At 38.3% G+C, this 21030-nt stretch overlaps 3 protein-coding genes across 3 annotated transcripts; all 3 read right to left on the bottom strand.

Moving 5' to 3' along the window:
• Nucleotides 1-11: 11 nt before the first annotated feature.
• LOC136238217 (diacylglycerol lipase-beta-like) lies at nucleotides 12-2885 on the bottom strand. Its single transcript, XM_066028571.1, has 2 exons — nucleotides 2787-2885; nucleotides 12-2053 (listed from the first exon to the last, which is right to left on the bottom strand). Exon 2 carries the CDS (start codon nucleotides 2049-2051, stop codon nucleotides 81-83), a length of 1971 nt encoding a protein of 656 aa, XP_065884643.1. The 5' UTR covers nucleotides 2052-2053; nucleotides 2787-2885; the 3' UTR covers nucleotides 12-80.
• LOC136238230 (pre-mRNA-splicing factor ISY1 homolog) lies at nucleotides 2857-11913 on the bottom strand. Its single transcript, XM_066028590.1, has 3 exons — nucleotides 11366-11913; nucleotides 3067-3244; nucleotides 2857-3019 (listed from the first exon to the last, which is right to left on the bottom strand). Exons 1-3 carry the CDS (start codon nucleotides 11894-11896, stop codon nucleotides 2895-2897), a joined length of 834 nt encoding a protein of 277 aa, XP_065884662.1. The 5' UTR covers nucleotides 11897-11913; the 3' UTR covers nucleotides 2857-2894.
• A 146-nt stretch (nucleotides 11914-12059) lies between these two features.
• LOC136238223 (histone acetyltransferase KAT7-like) lies at nucleotides 12060-21026 on the bottom strand. The gene is made up of 12 exons (XM_066028579.1): nucleotides 20721-21026; nucleotides 16398-16444; nucleotides 16179-16352; nucleotides 15948-16013; nucleotides 15725-15901; nucleotides 15431-15580; nucleotides 15293-15382; nucleotides 13156-13296; nucleotides 13010-13103; nucleotides 12440-12589; nucleotides 12282-12388; nucleotides 12060-12234 (listed from the first exon to the last, which is right to left on the bottom strand). Coding segments are annotated over exons 1-12 (1275 nt in total). The 5' UTR covers nucleotides 20722-21026; the 3' UTR covers nucleotides 12060-12156.
• Nucleotides 21027-21030: the final 4 nt, after the last annotated feature.

Genomic DNA, 21030 nt, shown 5'->3' with positions numbered 1-21030 from the left:
AATGTACAGAATTATTGTTCAGCAATTGAAAATAATGAGAAATGAAATTGCAAAATACTAAAACTAACACAGTAGTAGTATCACGTGTTCTCACTCCACAGAGTCTTCATGGCATTGTACAGTACATTAGGAAAATGGTCCCTTACCATTTCTGGTGATATTTGAATGTTTAGGAAACTGTCAGTGTTAACCCAATAACCTTGTTTGTGATGTTGACTACACATACAAGCTTTAGTCCTGCCAGTGTTTCTGATATGGATGATCCTTCCTGGTAGGAATAATGGCCTTATTGTGACATGATCTTGTTCTTCTAGTAATGGAGCTTCTTCCTCACTAGCTGATGATACTCCAGTAGTAAACACTTTAGTCCTTCCAACACATTTAGTGAGGGTCTCCACGGCACCTTCTAATAATATACGATATTTAGGCTTGGTGCAACATTGTAGCAATGAGACAATATCATGTTTTAGAGTGTGGGAAGTTCCCACGCAGAACCGAGCTATCAGGTCCTTCCCAAGTGTTACTGTAGTAATAAATTGTTTGGAGTAATGAGCAGCTGCTTCGTTGAGACAGCAAGGTGGAGAGTAGCTGTAACAATGGAGATCAGGATAATCCTCTCTTAACAACATCGATAATAAACTAGCACAGCCTGCTCCAAGTGAGTGTCCTACTATTATTAACTTGTAGTTAGGTCCTCGACTGAATGCTTTATCTAATACTCCCTTATCCTTGAGTACCCCTTGTACCCAGTGAGCTGTATGTAAAATACCTTTGTGTGCTCTCATGTCACCATCACTATTAGCAGTCACGTCAATATCTTCTTCAACAGCAATCATGTCTGTAATAACATCATGTAATGACAGAGTTCCCCTCAGGGCTATTACTATGGCTTCGTTGTCATAATCCATAGCAACATAGAAGGGTATACAGTAGAGATCATTACGGAATGAACAATATATGATCTGGTCTTCATCAATACCAGCCATCTCTAATAGTCCACCAAGGTTACAGAAACAAGAGTTGTCATGGAGAACATGTTGTTGCCGACGATGATGTAGGGTCCCCATCTGGTCGGAGGGGTAGACATGTTGTCCTAGTTGACACAGTGCAGTACTGGGTTTGACATAGAACAGTAACGGCCATGTGTAACAACCAAGAGCATAACTACAATAGTGCAGTGACATTTTATATTCTTCCTTGTCTGTGGGATCAGAGAAGTCAAGTGGACGCTCTACTCCAAACAAATCTTCCTCTGATAAAGCCATCCTTTGTTTCTCCTCAGCAAATTGTTGTCGCTGTAGTAACACAAATCCTGCAGCAATGTCTGAAGGGATCAAATTGACATCAACAAAGAACAGACTAAATAGTGTAGACAGTTCCCTATAAGCATTACGATGAGCTTGATCACGACCAGCAAGGCAACAAAGTAGCTTACAACGCTTCTCCCATAATGACTGGTAACGATTAGTAGTAATATCACCATCTGATTGGTCATCGCTTAGCAACAATAGCTGATCCGACTGTTGTTTAGTTATTTGTCCGAGTCTACCCCGGTAGCAGTGACAAGGATCAATATACATCATGACAATGGCCACAAACACAAATAGGAACAGCAGACCACTAACCATGATCACTCGTAACAACAGGACACTCTTGTCATAGTTGACACACGATGACACAGCAGGGTCAACAAACGCAAACACAGTCCCAGTGACCAGTAGTCCAACCTCACACACAAATATGAACACTCTAACATATAACAAATAAGGTATGATCCAACGTGGTCCAGGATTAGCTATCGTACCTCTAGCACTAGTAAAGGATATAGTTAATGCTAATATGATTACTAGTAGGAACACAGCTACTGTAGTATAAGATAAGATGACCAGGTTGTGAACATCACTACAGGTAAGGTCATTATGAAATATTATTAACAATGTGATCACTGATAGCAGCCATACACCATGGATTGTACCAGTAGTTAGGAATGGGAACACAAGGTCATCACTACCAAACTCCCAGCTACGTCCAAACACCACAAGAGGAGGCATACCTGCAACAATAACAATTATGACACTATCCCAAAAGGAATATCATGTAGGCACAAACAAACAAGCGAACACACATACACATGTAGGGTCAAAATTGACATGTGATATTAGACTGTACAATGGTACTACTACTTATTCTCTATTTCCTTGACAACTGACTTGGCATGACTAGCTATAAACAGTTGATTTGACCAAGTATGCAGTTCAACCTAGACATAGACTATACCACATTACTCCATATTGTATAAACACTACTGAACATTGTGGGGTATTGATGAGGCCAACCACTCTTACAGGTTACGCATGGTGAAGACATGCTTCAATACTACGTTCCACCACTAATACATGACTACTTATCATTTGTAACCTCCAGTATGGGCTAACTAGGGGTACAACATCCCAGGGCATTTGCAAATGTGCTGCAATAATTTTCTTCCCAATGGGGATGTCAGTTGCAGTCCACCAGGGAGGGCATTCGCTTCGTGGATTTGTAAATCCCCGGAATATAATAGGATCTCGCCCTCATCACCCAGTTTGGACTAATAAATAACGCCGTACATGTTTATTACCAAGCTTGATTGAAACATAGATAATATATACCTCCGGAGGTATATATTATCTATGATTGAAACAGATCGTATATACGATCTATGATTAAAAGTAGCGCATCTGAATCTGTAATTAATGATAGGTAGCGCGTCAGTCACTCACACAGGTTTACATGTTACAACTTACTTTAGCGTTTTCAAACACTCATCGTATCTCCTATCTTACAACATTATTCCATATAACGCACATCATGACGTTCGAGTTTATGAAATTATTAATGTGATCACGTGACGATTACAATCCTAATAATGTTCTAGCCTCAACCTCTTGCTGCACTAAAGTGTCACTGGCATATTGGTTGAGTAGTTCTTGTTTCTTCTTGGCTATTATCATCTGTTCTATGTCATCCTGACTGGGTACTATGGTAACCAATATAATATCAGTTACCATGGTTACTGCGACATACCTGATATGTGGGCCATAAGTGACTTTTGTTGATCATCTCCAGTTACCATAGCAACATCTTCAGTGTCACTATCGTCATCATGTACTGCATAAATGTCCTCCTCATCTGCCATACCTCCATCCTCCATCTTGTCACTTTCCTGCCACATCTTCACTGCTAGTGATACAGCCTTCCTTTCCTGTAATGAACCATCACTAATAGTACCATCACTGATTGTATCATCACTGAATGTTATATCACAATTACGACAATAACTACACACACACATACCCACAAAAAATTGATGACTGTGCTCTTTTCTTAATGTACAACAATTTGTGATCAGAAATTGGTTGAACTACTTCAACACTGACACCTACCGGTGTGTCACCAAATCCCTTACAAACCTTCTCAACACAACACATTACTTTCCTAGCTAGTAAACAACCCTTAACACCTGGTGCCATATTTGGTAGTGTAATCACACATCAAAGGGTTGTGACGTGTGCCCATTTATCTATTATTCACACTGTGTCATTTTGTAATGTACCTCCAGTGTATCAGATATGTTGAGAGAAAAAATGTGCATATATTCTGTTGATAGGATCTAGCATAAACACCATTGGTGATCATGTGAGTCATCTCTGGTGTGATAGGGGAACCAGTTGATTTATCAAGATGACTAATGGGTCTGATGGGGAGCAATTAAACTGGTTATTAAGACAATTATTTTTTACACCAAGGAGCTTGCACACAATAATCACAAGATAGTTATAACCAGGCAAGGTTGGGCAATGTCATCTTTACACTATGATGGTAGTATGACATGCAGTCTGTCACAAAATTATTAGTTTTTCCATTGCCTATTGTACAAGTTTCCATCGACAATCAAGATGCTCAATCGTCTGTGGATTAACTTTATTGTAGGCGGTATATAATTAACGATGGATATTGATCAATGGTGCACTTTGGCTACTACTGATACGTTTTAGTACTGTAGATAGTTAGTTTAGCTAGCTAGCTAAATGGTGGAAATTTGGGGGTGGAGACCAGTTAGCTGTGGTTTTGCAAGAACGACAGGATGGACATGCTAATCACCAGTATGCCGAGTTTGTCATTGATAAAAAAAATTAAAATAAATTCCAAAAAAAAACTTCAGTTGTGGGACTGGTTGTTTCAATTTCTCTACTCCTCCTACTTCTCATTGAAGATGTCAACTTCGGTTATTCACTCTTGTTTGTTGAAGAGAATCGTTACTGTGAACGTCCCCTTCAGGATGGAACCACAGTTGCTAATGCTGTTGTACCGTGGCACCCCCTGAGATAATGGTACCTGTTACGGCGAAAAATTCCCCATTGTGTAAACAGTTTTTTGTGTTCTGTTCCTTATAGGCCCAAATGGAGAGCGAAACTACCCTTAAACAGCAAGCTCTCCTGCCAACTAGGAAGACAAAAAGTCAAAACGAAACTCCATGTCTAGTTTTTTCCAAGGAAGCTACCAGTGATGTCTTCAAATGCTCATGGTACAAAGGAGTACAGCACACGACGGTTCTAGAAAATTTGATCAATGCAAAGGCCAATATAAACAGTGCTAATATTCCATTCTTCTGCACCTTGTGTATACAAACCTTACCCATCCCATTAAAACAATAAGTTACACATTGTAAATAACACTGAATCTCAATTTAAGGACCACCAAAAGACCACATCATCAGCTATCAGTAGAGTTCATGAGGAAACCAAGAAGGCAAAAAGTACATGATACAAAGTGCAGAGAAGTACCCGCTAACTCCCTCCAACTACACTGATAATTACATCCCTACAAGCAATTATAATAATCAAGCACCTCACAAATCATTTAAATTACTATCAACGAATTTTATTATTATGTCCAAGGCTGAATCATTTGTGAATCTTATCAGGGAAGAAGCCCCCCATTTTATCGCTGGAACAGAATCCTGGCTAAACCTTCTAATGAAATATTTCCCAGTAACTTCAAGTATTTTGTAATGACAGAGCTGGTAGGTATGGAGTATTTTTGCCTGCCTAACAGGTTTGGTTGTAGATGTTTCCACGCCATGTGAAGCAATTGCTTGTAAAATTTACTTCTATAGTTATCCAAAGAGAATGCCAAAAGGCACAATGATACGTATGTTTCTAATCTCATCAAATCAGATGATGGTGGTAGTAACAACAAAATACTCTGGAGGAGTGACATAACATCAAAAAGGAAAGATCAGTGTAGTGGGGTAGCTACCATTGTTAGAGAAGGACAATCAAACTAGTGTTCATAAGCTACTACTTTGAATGATCAGTTTCAGTCAGTTTCAGTCAGGTTCAGTCAGTTTCAGTCAGATTCTCAGTCCATACCAACCGGCACACTCAAGGGTCCTCAATCAATATAACAACCGAAGGTGTACTTCAACTCTTACAAGACTTTAGATCCACACAAAGCATCTGGTCCAGATGACATACCACATATCATCTCCTCAGCTTTATCTTCTCATGTAATGACTACAATATTATGTGCATGGGTTTAGTGTTGTGAGACACAACTGTTGGAAACTATTGATGACTTGGCTAAGGGTTTAGATGCAGGTTATAAGATACATAATTAGGTTAAGAATTTTAAACTAATAGATGGCAACAAGGACAACTGTCACAGTGACCATGTAGAGTGTCATCAGGTGTCCAACAGGGCTCAAGTTTTGGGACCTTTACTTTTTCTGTTGTATATTAATGACCTGCCAAACAATATTCCATTTGCCATAAGATTATATGCAGATGATGTTGATAATTATCCATTCAAATGATGACAATGATAAGATACAAGGGATTATTCCACTGGTCAATAGACTGGTTTATGCTTTTTAATATATCCAAATGCAAACACCTTAAGCAAGCGTGCACCATTGAACTCCACTTATAAGATTGACAACTGTATTATCGATACAGTTAGTCAGTTACATTAGGAATCACTATATATTACTCACAATCTTTCATGGAAAGAGTACATTACAGTAAAGCCAACTCAACACATGGTTTTTTACAACATAACTTATGACAGTGTTCTACCAATGTTAAGTCTCTAGCTTATATTACATATGTGAGGCCAATACTAGAGTATGCCTCAGTTGTCTGGTCTCCGCACATTCAATCACAAACTAGAAATAGTCCCAGCTCATTTCATCTTTAACTCTTTACCAGAAGTACTAGTGATACAAGCTTACTTGAGGCATTAGACTAGCAAGAAGTACGTAAGGAGAATTAATGCTAAAGCTATCGTGTTTTTCAAAATCCTTTACAACATACAGTAGTTTCAATACAGATTCTTAACCCATCATCCTCCATTATATGCGGTCATCAACAAAGGTTCATCCCCATCTCTACCTTCTACCATCATTTATTCTTGCCATCAGAATCTGGAACTCTCTCCCTGCTGAAGTTGTAAATGATTTTCAAGCTAAACTATAGATGCACACACTTATAACTGCATTAAAACAAACAAATAAACAAAACTTATCTCCCATCCAAACTTAACTAGAATTCATCAGCATTTGAATTCATCAGTGTCTGCTGCAACGCGGTCACACGGCAATGATCTTCTCTTGTACATTTCACAGATTACAGAGTTATTTGAACACTATATAAGAGGAATTGCTGGTAGTGCTATATTGATGAGCTACAAACCAGACCAGAAGTTACATATCACTTACAAGTAGAAAGATCATCATCCCAGGATGTCCAAAGTTTCAAATAACTCAAAACCAATTGACGTCCCTTTCATTCAACTGGTCTGAATGCTTGCAGTTTCAGGGATGACAATATATCGTAGACGTAGAGTTTGGAATGATAGATAATGAAATAGGAAGGTCACTCAGTGATCAAAAGTTGAGAAGTTACATTTATAGTTCTATGAAGAGAGTTACCACAGGTAGGAGAAAGTATGGTGTTTGGTAGAATCAAATCTGAAGGATATACAATACCAAGATAACAGATACGACAAGGGATACATCTGAAGGATATACAATACCAAGATAACAGATACGACAAGGGATACATCTGAAGGATATACAATACCAAGATAACAGATAAGACAAGGGATACATCTGAAGGATATACAGTACCAAGACAACAGATAAGACAAGGGATACAGAGATCTACTGAGTACTGTTTTGTGCTGGAGGGGAGACAAAGCCCATATTTGGTATCAGGTCCTAATGCACTGTGGCACTTTGTTGCTCATTGTGGAATTGATGGCTACAGTAGCCTCATTGTGTTTCTTCAGTGTTCATGGCAACAGTGCTTAATTGCTGTACAACAGTATGGTTTGCCAAGCCAAGTTAGGACTGACCAATTATGCAAGGCCGTGAAAATATTCAAGTTTCCTAATATACATGTTAGAACACAGAGAGGTACAGATAGACAAAGTGTGTTGGTTGGTTTTTCTGTTCACAACCATCTGTGGATAATAGATGTGTGACTATACTATTTACAGAATGGTGGACTTTTGGATCCTTAAGTGATGATCACTTGTCTGCCCTACACTAAGTGTATCTAACAAATCGTTGCAAATCTTTAATGAGGGATGGAATCATTACAAAATACATAAGAAGGTTGCTCCCACATAAGCTTTTCGTCAGTGGTGTAATAACACAAGAAACCGGACATTAGACATTGTTGATGAGGACTATAGGTTTGGTAATGAAAGCCCAGTACCAGAAGAAGATAGAGAAATTGTCATACCTGAAACTAGTGTTGACCTTCCTTTTGATGGACAAGCAAGGCTACAGCTAATTGATCCACTCTACGAATCTAACAATTATGGGATTAATTTATACCAGGCAGCAGTTGAAATCATTTCTGAAGATTTACAAAGTCGTAGTTTAAACCAGTACAGTATCCTTAATACACTGTGTGTATATTCCTGCATTTCATAGCAACAATTTTTCATCAAACAGTTTCACAGAAATGTTGTTTTCAACTACTTTACAGCAAACCTATTATTAATATTTCAGATGTCTACAATAATTACAAAAATAATCATAATTGGTTAATTCCATATAGCCACACACGACATTACCATTAGCCTTAAACGGCTAGAATCATCCAGCTATATCAATCATTATATGAAAATCGCTGGCAAATTGTTATACGTTGTTGGAAGATAAAGTGTGGCTAGCGTGCATGCATATAGCTAATGGAACCATATAGCTAATAGTTAGCTATTCACTGAGCAATGTACGTATACACACCTAAAAGCAGAGTTGGAGGATGACCAATTGCAGCTGTTAACATATCTTCCAGTAATTTATCAGTAGTGCTCTGTATTTTAATTAGCAGGCTATCTCCAGAGCTTCTAGTAAAATTTCTAACAGCGATCACCCAAAGAACTACATGCGGCAACGAATTAAGCGATTCAAGCTTTTCAAATTGAAAACGAAACATGAGCATATTTATAGAACGTCTCCACAGATCAATGGAGCATCTCAATTGTTGACAAATCTCTCGATCGTTGATGGAAACTTCTACAATAGGTGATGGAAAAGCTAATAATTTTGTGATAGACAGCGTGTCATACGGTAGTGTGACCTGAAATTTCACAATACCAAATATTACCATGATATTAACATTTCCTTGAAGTTAAGCCCAAAAACCAAACCTTAAAATATGTAACCTACAAAAGGAAATTTTGACAGAAGGAAAATTTGACAAATCCACACTTGATCAGTATTGACAAATTGAATATTCATAAAAATCATTAATAGAAACTAAGGAATGAACGAATGTTAAATTTTAGCATTTGAACAACCTTTAATTTTTCTTTACAAACGTTCAAATGTTGTTACACTCACTCAGTTAGTCTTATCATTTACAATAATGATAACAAGTACACAAAATTTTTTGGAATTTTCAACTAGAGTAGGGACCATAGCACATTGATAAAAAGTACTGAAACAAGCTGGAGTAATGCACCATATTAAATCACAGTAAAACAATAAGAAGTGTTATATCCCTACTGTGCAAATCCATTATGGTATCTTGAGCACAGTAGGGACATAACACTTCTTATTGTTTTACTGTGATTTAATATCGTGCACTATTCCAGCTTGTTTCAGTACTTTTTATTGATGTGCTATGGTCCCTACTCCAGTTGAAAATTCCAATTTTTTTGTGTACTTGTTTGTTAACTTTTTTTTGTAAATTAAATTATTATGACTGGTGAACTCACGCATACCACATCAAAAGAAAGAAATGGCGCCACACACCCCAGCTACCAATGATTGTCTAAAAAGTGAAGTATCCTTTACGCTTCGTTGTCAGCTACTGTATGTTCAACCCATTACACAGCAGTATGAATCAAGAAGCACCTCTGCAATCAAAGTAGCCACTATGAAAATACAGACAATTTCCATTACGAAGGGAAGCCATCATGTGCTAATACCAAATCAACACTTTTAGCTGTAAGCCAAGATGAATGGGACACAAAAGAGGACACTGGTACATCCATGAAGAATGCATTGTACGTACTTCGGTATGCCAAAAGGCATGTGTCCAGCTGAAGCGATGCCAAACAGTGAAAACATCAAGCCCGTAGCCTTAGCCGTTATCGAGTTATGCTTGTCTGAAGGCATCAGTCAGTTAGTCAGTCACTAGAAAATTCTGTTTAATAATTTTATTTTTAAATTTCATAGCAACTTGTTGAAAACATTTCAGGTCGATCTGAAAGCTTCATTTTACCAAACCAATACTGCATCATTGTCGTCAGGGAAAAGTGAGGCTGGCTTTTGGGTGATGTTTTTTCATGGGCCACAGCCACACCCAAACCTTTATGGTCCCTACTATACAGTACTATCATACTGTATGATTGTGCATTATGAAACTGTACTATCCTACGAAAGATACATCTGTGACACTTTTTACTCAATCACAATTAAAGACAACCATTTAAAGCCATAATAATTGAGCATGGACAAGATAACAAATGTTCAAATGTTGAAATTTACATTCAAATGTTAAGTTTCTTACAAATGTTTGACATTTGTTCATGCCCTAATTGAAATGTGTACTTTTAGGAGTGTTTAAGAGCATCTGATGAATTAGAATTAGCTGATTTGTCAACTTTTTCATCAAAATTTCCTGTACTAACAGCAAACTACTTTCTTGGGAGAAATTGACCATCATTTCATCAAAGAATTATAAATAATCAAAAAGAAACTATTCATACAACAATATTGAGATACTGCCCATAAACTGAGTAAAGGAGATACTTGTAAGAAATTATAACATGACAATGTTCCCATGCACTACAAGCTCTGCATGAAAATTTTTTTGCAATAGTTCATTAAGAATTCTTACTGAATTTATCACACATAATAGTAGTAATGTTATTGACCACCTCAAGGAGGTCCAAATGTGTACAAGTGATCATTTGTGACCTAATTTTAGAAAACTGTTGATATACACATTTATCAAAATTCATTTTATTGGTTCTTTGTTGTCTACAGGGACAGAGGAATGGATTGGCTAAGTTTCAGCTTCATAAGATAAACTGTGTGGGAAATACAGCAGTAGACACCCGGACGAGCGAATAAATCAATACGTACAGAAGACATCGAGAAAATAATCTACAGGCACTTACATAAACCATCATAACTACGGCATACGGAGTTGAATCTTTGCTCATTGTAGATTTGCCATGAATTTGTGCATCCACCAAGGTATAGTTTTTGCTAAAGATATTCATCTGTGATCCGGAAGGAAGGCGAATTCATTAAAGAAAAATTGTCGTAAATTCTTTCATCACTGCAGCGTAAACAAACATCCGTAACTCAGAAACCCACCAGTGTATGAAGATGAAACAAGGATTTTTGAACTCCCTATGAATAGGGGAACATTATGATGCCCAGGATTTATCCACTGGAGTGTCAGTTCACCAACCAGCAAGGCTATAAAAGCTTGCGTAAAATTTTTTCTGAAGCTTGTGTTTTTTACCCATTGTTTTTGAATGTGTTTTATTACAAAAGTACTGTTGTGTGTATATCAATGGTTTTCTAAAATTAGGTCACATAATTATGTAGATCACAAAATAAACACAGCTACAGCAGTTGAGTGATTTTGTACTGTCTTGTTAGGATAGTGAAATTGGAATCTGAACAAGGGCAAAGGAAAAACAATTTAAAATCCACACTATAGCCACACCATGTTGCCTTAATGATTACATACATATTATTATAGAGACAACTATTAGCGTGTGTAACATTTTGTATTTGTAAATAAAGTCATGACCATGTTCTATTAGATCACATGATCTGACATACCTGTTCTTGTTCTAACGGAACCAATACACCATCATCATCGTCACGGTAACCATAATAATCAGCATCAACATTACGAGCAAGTTCCCCCCTCGTCTTTCTGCTAGCTTTGGTTGGCTCCTTTTCAAACAGCTCTCTTACCCCAGGGAGGTCTTTAGCTGCACCAAAATATTTGTATCCACGATTACCCGGTACCTCTTTGCCCTCGTGATCCAACATCTTGGGGCCAACCTTGTGATAATCCGGTCCACCAAGTTCCACAATCCGGTCCTGCCAGTGACCCTTCTCGCGCAACAACTTGTTAATCTCGTCATTCAAGTCTCGTATGCGATATTCTCCCAGGCCGGGGTTTTGTATTTGTGATACTTTCTTAGATATCTGTCTGATGACTTGTTGGCGCCATTTCTCTGCTTCTTTTAAATCATTACAGTCCGTAGCTAGGAAGGGTCTACGCTCCTTCACCTTGCCTTCGTCTTGTTTAGCTGACCATATTCTGTTGAGCAGTAATTGGCGTTTCTCTTGATTACGAGCCATTCCCACAATCGAATATATTAACACACAAAACACTCTAATAGAACATTCAGCAATGTTGAAAAAGTAAACAAAACGTTAATACCACCTAATAAAAGACTCAACATAACCGCCGATAGATAATGTACATATGCTCATAAATCCTAGCTGCTTTGGTTATCAAGAATTTGTCAATCAACATTTCTTTATTATAATCAAAGACAAAATCAATGATGGTTAAACATCAATCAAGACTCAACACAAAATAGTCTAACAGAAAACTGTCATCGTTTCAAACAAGAAGGGTTGATTGATCTAGACTTCAGTTTTTTACACCTCCCCACATAATCATCGAGCAGCTCCTATGCCACAATATAAGCCACATGCTACCACAATATAAGCCACATACCTTATCATGCAGTACAATATGTTGTCCTTTACAATATTTTATTATCCCCAGTCGCTGCATTGTACTGACCAGATCATCTGTGTTAACCCCTGACTGTTTGCTGAGCTCTGTAGAGATCATGTGACATCACATGATCAATGATGATGATGACATCACACCTTTAATAGACAAGCTGCTTCCCTCCTTTAGTTGGATCATGTGATCTAGTATAGCATCACGCCAGTAGCTACGATAGGACACCAACCCTAGGTCTGATAATGGTCTCTCTGGTGACCCTGTTGTGCCCTCCAGACGTGTTAACAAGTAACCTGTGACATCACAAGGGTGTGTGGCTACTATTATATAGTCTGTGTGTTCACCTGAACCTCTTGCTAACATCAAAGAGATAAACATGTGATCACTATACCAACCAATGGTTTACAAGAATACTTTTAACTGCTGAATGTCATACAAAATGTTAGTTCAGCATAACCGACCAAATAAAGGGGTTTGCATAGTCACAGTTACCTGCTGGCTAATGTGACAATTTCATTGGACACAAGTTATCAGTAACACCGACATTAGTGCTCAATGCTAGACAGATCAGACTAATTAGGGTGCTTATAAATGCCTAAATATGGTCAGCTGTGCTAGAGATATTTTGAGCTACTATAATGATGAATGTTTGGCCAGCTGGCTTATATAACAATGGTTACTAAGGGCTCTGGTGAACATGAACAGACACTTACTAAACTCAATCAACATCCTACCAAACCCATTCCTCATGTAACATGGTAGTACCAGTATACATGACAAGTTGTAATTGAGTGCTGAAGACTTCTCCTGTAGTACAGATCATGTGAGCTTAGCAATAATAATGGGTGGGGCTGGTCACCTTGGAAAAGTAGCCAACCAAATGGCAGCCTCCATCCCGATATTGTGTCATAACATAAAATATGAATGGCTGCACATCATAATAGACAGTCTTGTGATCCAGGAATAGTTTAGCCAGTAGGCAAAGATTCTGACAGTAAGACTAACACAAACACAGGTAATATCCTGGAGTATACTATAATATCCTAAAGTATACTATAATATTCTGGAGTATACTATAATCATACAGTACTGTATAGTAGGGACAAAAAAGGAGTAGGTGTGGTCCACGAAATAACATCACCCAAAAACCAGCCTCAATTTTTCCCGACGACTGTTAACCCATAGGTCCAGGATTTGATTCCAGTCCATCGACGATGAGGCAGTATTGGTTAGGTAAAACTAAGCACCCAAACTAGCTTTCAGATTGACCCAAAACGCTTCAACAAGTTGCTACGGAATTTTAAAATTAATTTATTTAACAGAATTTTCTACTGACTGATTGCCTGATGCCTTCAGACAAGCATAACTCGATAACGGCTAAGGCTACAGGCTTGATTTTTTCACTGTTCGACGTCGCTTCGGCCTGAGAGGTGCCTTTTGGCATACCGCAGTATGTACAATGCATTCTTCATGGACTTACCAGTGTTCTCCTTTGTGTCCCATTCATCTTTGCTGACAGTGAAAAGTGTCGAATTGGCGATAGCACATGATGGCTTCCCTTTGTAACGAATTTTTCATAGTGGCTATTCTGATTGCAGAGGTGCTTTTCGAACAGTTTATTTACTTTAAAAAAATTTATTTACTAATGCTTTACAGCACAAGTGCTGAAGGTCTGTAGGACACCTGGTCCTACAGCCTGCTCAAAGACTTCCAGCTACAGTTCTTGATTCGTACTGTTGTGTAACGGGTTGGACACAGCTGGCAACAAAGCATAATGGATGCTTCACCTTCAGACGATAATTGATATAACTGGGGCGAGTGGCACCATTTCTTTTGGTATGCATGGATTGCAGAGGTACTTTTTGAACAGATCTAGATCCGAAGTGCTGTGTAACGGGTTGAACAAAGCCGACAACAAAGCGCAATAGCTGGGGCACGCGGCAACGTATGCATGGGTTCACCAGTCATAATAATATTTACAAAAAAAAGTTAACAAACAAGTACACAGGGCCATAGCACATCGATAAAATGTACTGAAACAAGTTGGAGTAGTCCATGGTATTAAATCACAGTAAAACAATAAAAAGTGCTATAGCACAGTAGGGATATAACACTTATTGTTTTACTGTGATTTAATAACGTGCACTACTCCAACTTGTTTCAGCACTTTTTATCGATGTACTATGGTCCCCACTCTAGTTGAAAATTCAAATTTTTCTGTGTACTTGTCAAGAGTAAATAATGGAAGAGAGAGTATCCAACTGCCATATATTGCATCAAAAATGAGCACATGAAGTAGAGAAGCCAACCTGTAGTGCTGTCAAAGTATGTGTTGAATGAAGTAATAAACACCTGATGTTTCAAGTGCCCAGGCATGATTTAAAGTTACGGGTTGGCTTCTCTACTTGATGTGCTCATTTTTGAGTATATGGCAGTTGGATACTTTCTCTTCTCTTGCTATAATATCCTGGAGTATACTGTAATATCCTGGAGTATATACCATAATACACTCCTAGACTCCATTCTAAAATACTCTAATAGAACAGTCATATTGGATGTAGTGTTGGGCAGCATCGAAAACTTTCTCCAATTGTTTTTGTTAGGCTGTTCATCCCACAAGCCATAGAAGTGCTGGCATGTTGTACATACGTCATGCGTATTCTAATAAATTAGTTTAGTGTACTGTACTACAGGATAGGCCCAAATTTAAGTAGCTACAATAGCCTCTAGCACAAATTTCTGTGATTAATAAATGAATGATTTCTTCATAATTCTATATCATGGCAAGTTAACTAAAGAATACAGCAGGTTTTGGCAAAACTCTGCTCACTTGAAAATACAAGAATTTCAGTCTGACAGCATAAAATTCTTAAATCAGCAAATTTTACAAAATCTGTACCTTACAGATGTCACCAGCTGTACGATAGTGTAGTGTTACCATGACATCCACAAAATTTGGTGATCCACAAAAATTTAACATCACAAAATGTACTGACCTGATGTTGTCCACCATCTATTTCAAATATGGAGATCATGTGATCTCGATATATCTCCTTCCCTGGAGGGTGTCGCCATGGACACGATGCCTGATAAACAATGATATAATATGGTGATCAATAATTGAAGTGACTTACAGCATGTAACTTGATGGTTGCTAGGCTACAGAAATGCCTCAGGCAATACTTACAGAGGTGTAGTGTAGCAACTGACGGAAATTGTGACACAAACCACACCTCCATTTGATGTTCACCCAACACCACATGTTTCAACTTGCTCTCCTTATTCTAATAGATTGGTGCACATGTTATGTACATCATATAAAGACACAATTCTCCAAACTAGACATCTACTGTTATAAGCCACAAAAATGAACTACCACAGGACGTGTGTGTGGGCTGTGTTTACAATGGACTAATATTAATTAGCACCTTAGCCTTCCGTTGAGCTTCTTTAAACAATTGTATCTCAGTGGGTGTAGCCAGTCCTTTCAGTATGGGTTCTCGTTGATCACCATGGTTACCAAACGGAGGACTGATCAACTGCTGAATCAGGTCTAGCCTAGTTATATGAGGGGTTGATAGGGGGCGTGGCGTGGAGATATCATTCTGTAGGAGATCACATGACATCACATGATACCACAACTACACCCACATTATCACTGGTGACATCAATGGACAGTTTTGGAGGTAACACACGACCACTTCTATTACGTCTCTTCTGCAATCACATCCCATCATAACATGTATACTGTCACGAGGGGCTAACACCAATTGAAAATCACATTGAATAATACCAACAGTACTTCTAAGATTTCAGATTCATGTTGACATTTCAAATACAGAATTTCAGTTGGTATCAGGCCCCACAATTTGTTATCCTTACTCGATGATGTAATGGACACCCTGAGGCAGTGTAGTGGGTGTGGCACCTCTTAAAAATGTGACCACTTCCATCACAACCAGGGGTGGGGCACTTCTTGACGATGGTTGTCACCGGTCCTGATAGGCTGGCTAATCTCTTTGGTGTACCTCGTAGACGAGGGGGCGTGTCTGCCACCTGTAACAACCAGATCACATGATCTCATCAACAACATCTAAACACCTGTAAACTGCAACGGTCAGGCTTCTTTCTCCTCACCATAGCAACCACTGCTGTAGGATGACACAGTATAGTAACTAATGGCCAGTGTGTACCCAAATGGTGTGAGCAAGAGTTCATAATAATATTATATGTATGAACTCTTGGTGTCAGGCAATGATAAAAGTGTTCAGATCTGTAGTTGAAAATGTAGTGAATAAGATAATAGCACTAGTTCAACTGATAGGGTGACACATCCTTTCCATCTGATTACTGGAGGACACAAAATTGGACACATGGCTTTCATCACATGGGCAATACCAAATTCCACAATCAATTTCAGCTGCAATTATAAAAGCTATTGTTCCCACATGACGGTGTGCCATAGCCAACCATTAAACCATGGCCAACCATTAAACCATGGCCAGCCATTAAACCATGGCCAGCCATTAAACCATGGCCAGCCATTAAACCATGGCCAGCCATTAAACCATGGCCAGCCATTAAACCATGGCCAGCCATTAAACCATGGCCAGCCATTAAACCATGGCCAACCATTAAACCATGGCCAACCATTAAACCATGGCCAGCCATTAAACCATGGCCAACCATTAAACCATAGCCAACCATTAAACCATGGCCAGCCATTAAACCATAGCCAACCATTAAACCATGGCCAGCCATTAAACCATAGCCAACCATTAAACCATGGCCAGCCAGCGTTTAACTATCGTTTAACCGCAGGATTTAAAAGATATGTACCCTGAAATTTGCCTTTGAAGTTAGGTGGCTTCTTTGTATTGTCAATCCAAAATATCACTTGCTGAAAAGAATGAGTTGCTATAACTATACGTCTAGTGTGAGTGTTCTATTAGAATATCACTAGGGTGTGAGTTTATTAACATGAGAATTTCTCTGTTCTGAACATCATGAAAATATCTTGCCCTACTTCTGGCCCCCACCACCAATAGTTACTTCATGAAAGTAATATATTACATTGTGTCATAACCCTATGACGTACAGTTACACAATAAAACATGGTACCTAAAATTGGCACCGTTATTACAAGTCCTTTGTTGAGAAGTGTGCACAATGTAGCATTTATTTCTTGGGATATAAAAACTACATAAAATGTTGGGTAGCTGACTGGAAACCGTAATTTATTAATATCAATTTGCACATTACAATACTTTATATCAATACTGGAGGTGTTGGGGTTGAACATTTCATTGAGATCATGAGATGATGTGTGACTGTTGTTCAGTGGATGAAATAGAAGGTAATAAATAGTTGTAAAATGTGTGAAAATTTGGCATGCATAGCAACTAGGGTGGTAAGCTGAACACTTTAAACCGGCAATTCTTAATACATGTAAATGAGCCATCAGACTGATTTTCTCAGAGACAATGACATTTGACATTCCACCACAAAGAGGGTAAGGGTAACACTTTGAAAAGAAGTTTCAGAGGGTGCATTCATTCCAGCCATTTTAACAACTTCTCAATAACATTCAAGAACATAACAAAACTCAAACTGAAGTGATATACTTCAGAGGTTAACTATTGATACATTGTAGTCTATTGGACCACCACCACATATCATTGTGGGGAAGCCTTTGCAGTCATATCAGGTGTGCCTCAAGATTTCTAATTAGATTAATGATCATTCCCCTAATCTCTCATTTGCAGACAATGTAAAATGCTACCAACTTGTGTAACTTGATGACATAACACTTTGACAACCTCTGGATTAATTACTAAATGTGACTTTGTCGTAGATTATCCGTTCTTAGATATACAATGCAAAGCAAAGATGTGGGTCTACAATTTGTGTTGCTGTTTCTTATCCCCGCATTTAAAGATGGGAGTAATGTGGTATATTTGCCAATCAGAGGAACAGCAGTGGATATTATAGGTAATGTAGGGGCTTGGCTAGTGGTACAATAGATGGACCGTTGTCATTGATACCGGCTATCTTGTGAGGGTTCAGTGATGATAATTGTAACCTTGATCAGAGACACCAATTGAGACTAATTGAGTAAACGTTAAATAAATTAGTTTGTCGACATCTTGAGTAGCGGAAATATTGTCATAAAATACTTGTAAGGTACGGAAGTAGATTTTGTAAGATTTCTCATATACTGAATGGACAATATCCACAATAAAGTTTTCTGACGTCACAAAACAAAATGGCTGTGCTAATGTGGGGACTTTGTACAAGGAGGTAATAGGCAAGGTAGTGTTTCCCTATGATAACATTTTCGGTCTGCTTTCCTTGTTGGAGCACATTTTGCACTGTCACAGTACGTGTATTACTTCTTACCTTCATCATCTCGTGGTTCATCTGTAAAAAAACTAGACAACCTCCATTTTGAGTACTGTGTACTAACCCAAAGTCACTGAAGCCCCCACACTAACAACCATTTTGTCAATTATGACATCAAATTTCATCATTGCAGATATCGTCCATTATTTTACAGCCAGCTTTAGCCATAATTGTTTAAAGGTGAAAATGTATGGGAATCCTTTTTGTGTGTTCAACATGACAAACTAGTTAATTAGTACGATGTCACGTAACCACTTTTTGGATATTTGTGAGTGCTGTTAAACTTTGAGCTATGCTGAGATATCAATAGTTGCGAGGAGCTAGAAGGAAGGAGCGTTGACTGAACATACGTTAGTTCTTCAGTAAAGTCGTACTTTAAACCAGACTATACGAAAAAGAGGCACTAATTAGAATTGGTTAATGATGTCTGTCGATGCCACTAACAGAAAGCAACTGGAAGACAGCCCACTGGCTGCTCAACTTCGTGGAACCAAACGAAATTGTCCAAACGACTCCCCAGACTCAAAGGGTGTCTTGTTGAGTAAGAAAGTCGAGATATGCAAATATTGCAGCAATTACTTTTACATGTGACGAGTTACAGTGTGATTTGTGCGCATCATTAGTACATGCTGAATGTGAAGGAGTAGATAAGGAGCATTATCAGTTCCTCTCGCAAGTAACTAATAAAATTAGTAATGTCACGTATTACTGTCAACTGAACAATTGTGTGACATACTTGAAGCAATTAATATTTTGAAATATACAATTTACTCTATCACCGTCTGAAAACACAAATGGAGGCATTTTGCAACCACTAGCGGAAGAGCAAGATGTAATTAGAGATGTACTTTCTGAGCTTTCTTCTAAAGTCGATGAACTGTGTTCACTAAACCAGAACTTGGATAGTGAAATCAAAGCAACTGCAAATACTGTAATATCAAAACCTCCATCTGTCATTGACAGCTTGCTTTCTACTAGTCCAGTTGAAGTAGTTGATGAATATTTAGATAGAGAAAGAAGGAAATGTACCCTTGTTATATAGAGCCAAGTGCCTTAGCTACAAAAGATCAAATCCAGCAAGATAAGAATGCTTTTCCCAATTGGTTTCTTCTGACCTTAAGATTGATAATGTCAATTTGCTGAAATGTATCAGGTTGGGGAAAAAGCCTATTGATAGTAAGGCCAGACCTTTCAGTAGCCGAAGCTTCTACCAAATATAACATCTTGAAGAGAGCCAGCAAGCTGAGACACAGTTCCTCCTATAACAAAGTATATATATCACCAGATAAGACTCTAAAGGAAAGGGAGGCAGCCAAGGAACTACGTGTTGAACTAAAAAGACGTTTGTCAGCAGGAGAAAAACATTTGACCATTCGTAGAGGAAAGATTGTTACAGTAGTGCCTCAAGTAGCTCAAACTAGATCTGATACAGCAGCAGATTCTATTAATAATAAGGATGACAAGAATTCACTCCCCTCTAATCTATTTGGAGCTACTGTATACTAGTAACTAACAAATATCACTGTTGATGTATGTGTTATGATTGTTTTTTTGTTGTTGGGGGGGGGCTAGCCCCTGGACGTATCAGCCCATGACATTATTTTTTTTTATTAAAGCAGTTATAGTAGTATAAACAGCTAGGAAGAGAGAAAGTGATGTGATTAAGCAGCCATACTGTTTGTAGACTGTTTTCAGGTAATGAATATAACGTTTTGTGCTTCTATTGCCAATGCATTGTTTTCATAGTGTGACGTTAAGGAGTGGGGGAGGGGGGGTCTGAAGTTAGCATCATTATGACGTTAAGCGTACCAAAATCAATTTGGAGATGCCCCCTAACACAAATAAATAAATAATTCCACTACATACTACTGATTCTTTTGAGCACGTAAAAACTTCATTCTTTCTAAATTCTAAAATTTCTAAAAGTTGGACTACGTGGGGGGCAAATTAATATGTTCCTTCAAGGTCATATATTGCACGAAAACATTAGACTTCACCAACACCACACCTCACATAGCTTACTACACACAATAGCGACTCTTCTTCTGGTCCGGTATACTTCACTCTGCAGACCTGTCCTTAGTAGCAACTGGGTAAACAATGCTCCATGTGTTGTGCGCGCACGTGATCACAAAAAAGTTGGCGCAAGTCACTGCAAGTACTCACGCACAAGTGATCTGTCCACTGAAAATTCTGTACTGGTAGGTACAATTCTGTAAATTCTGTAGACTATTAATAGATAATGTTATACAGCTATGTTAGTATGTCTAATGTGTACAACTAGTAGAGTACAGACTAATTGGCTAGTGATAACGCGCGGCCGGCTCAGATT

This window comes from Dysidea avara, chromosome 11 (genome assembly GCF_963678975.1).
Source record: "Dysidea avara chromosome 11, odDysAvar1.4, whole genome shotgun sequence".
Classification (NCBI taxonomy): Eukaryota; Metazoa; Porifera; class Demospongiae; order Dictyoceratida; family Dysideidae; genus Dysidea; species Dysidea avara.
This window is presented reverse-complemented; position numbering and strand designations above follow the sequence as displayed.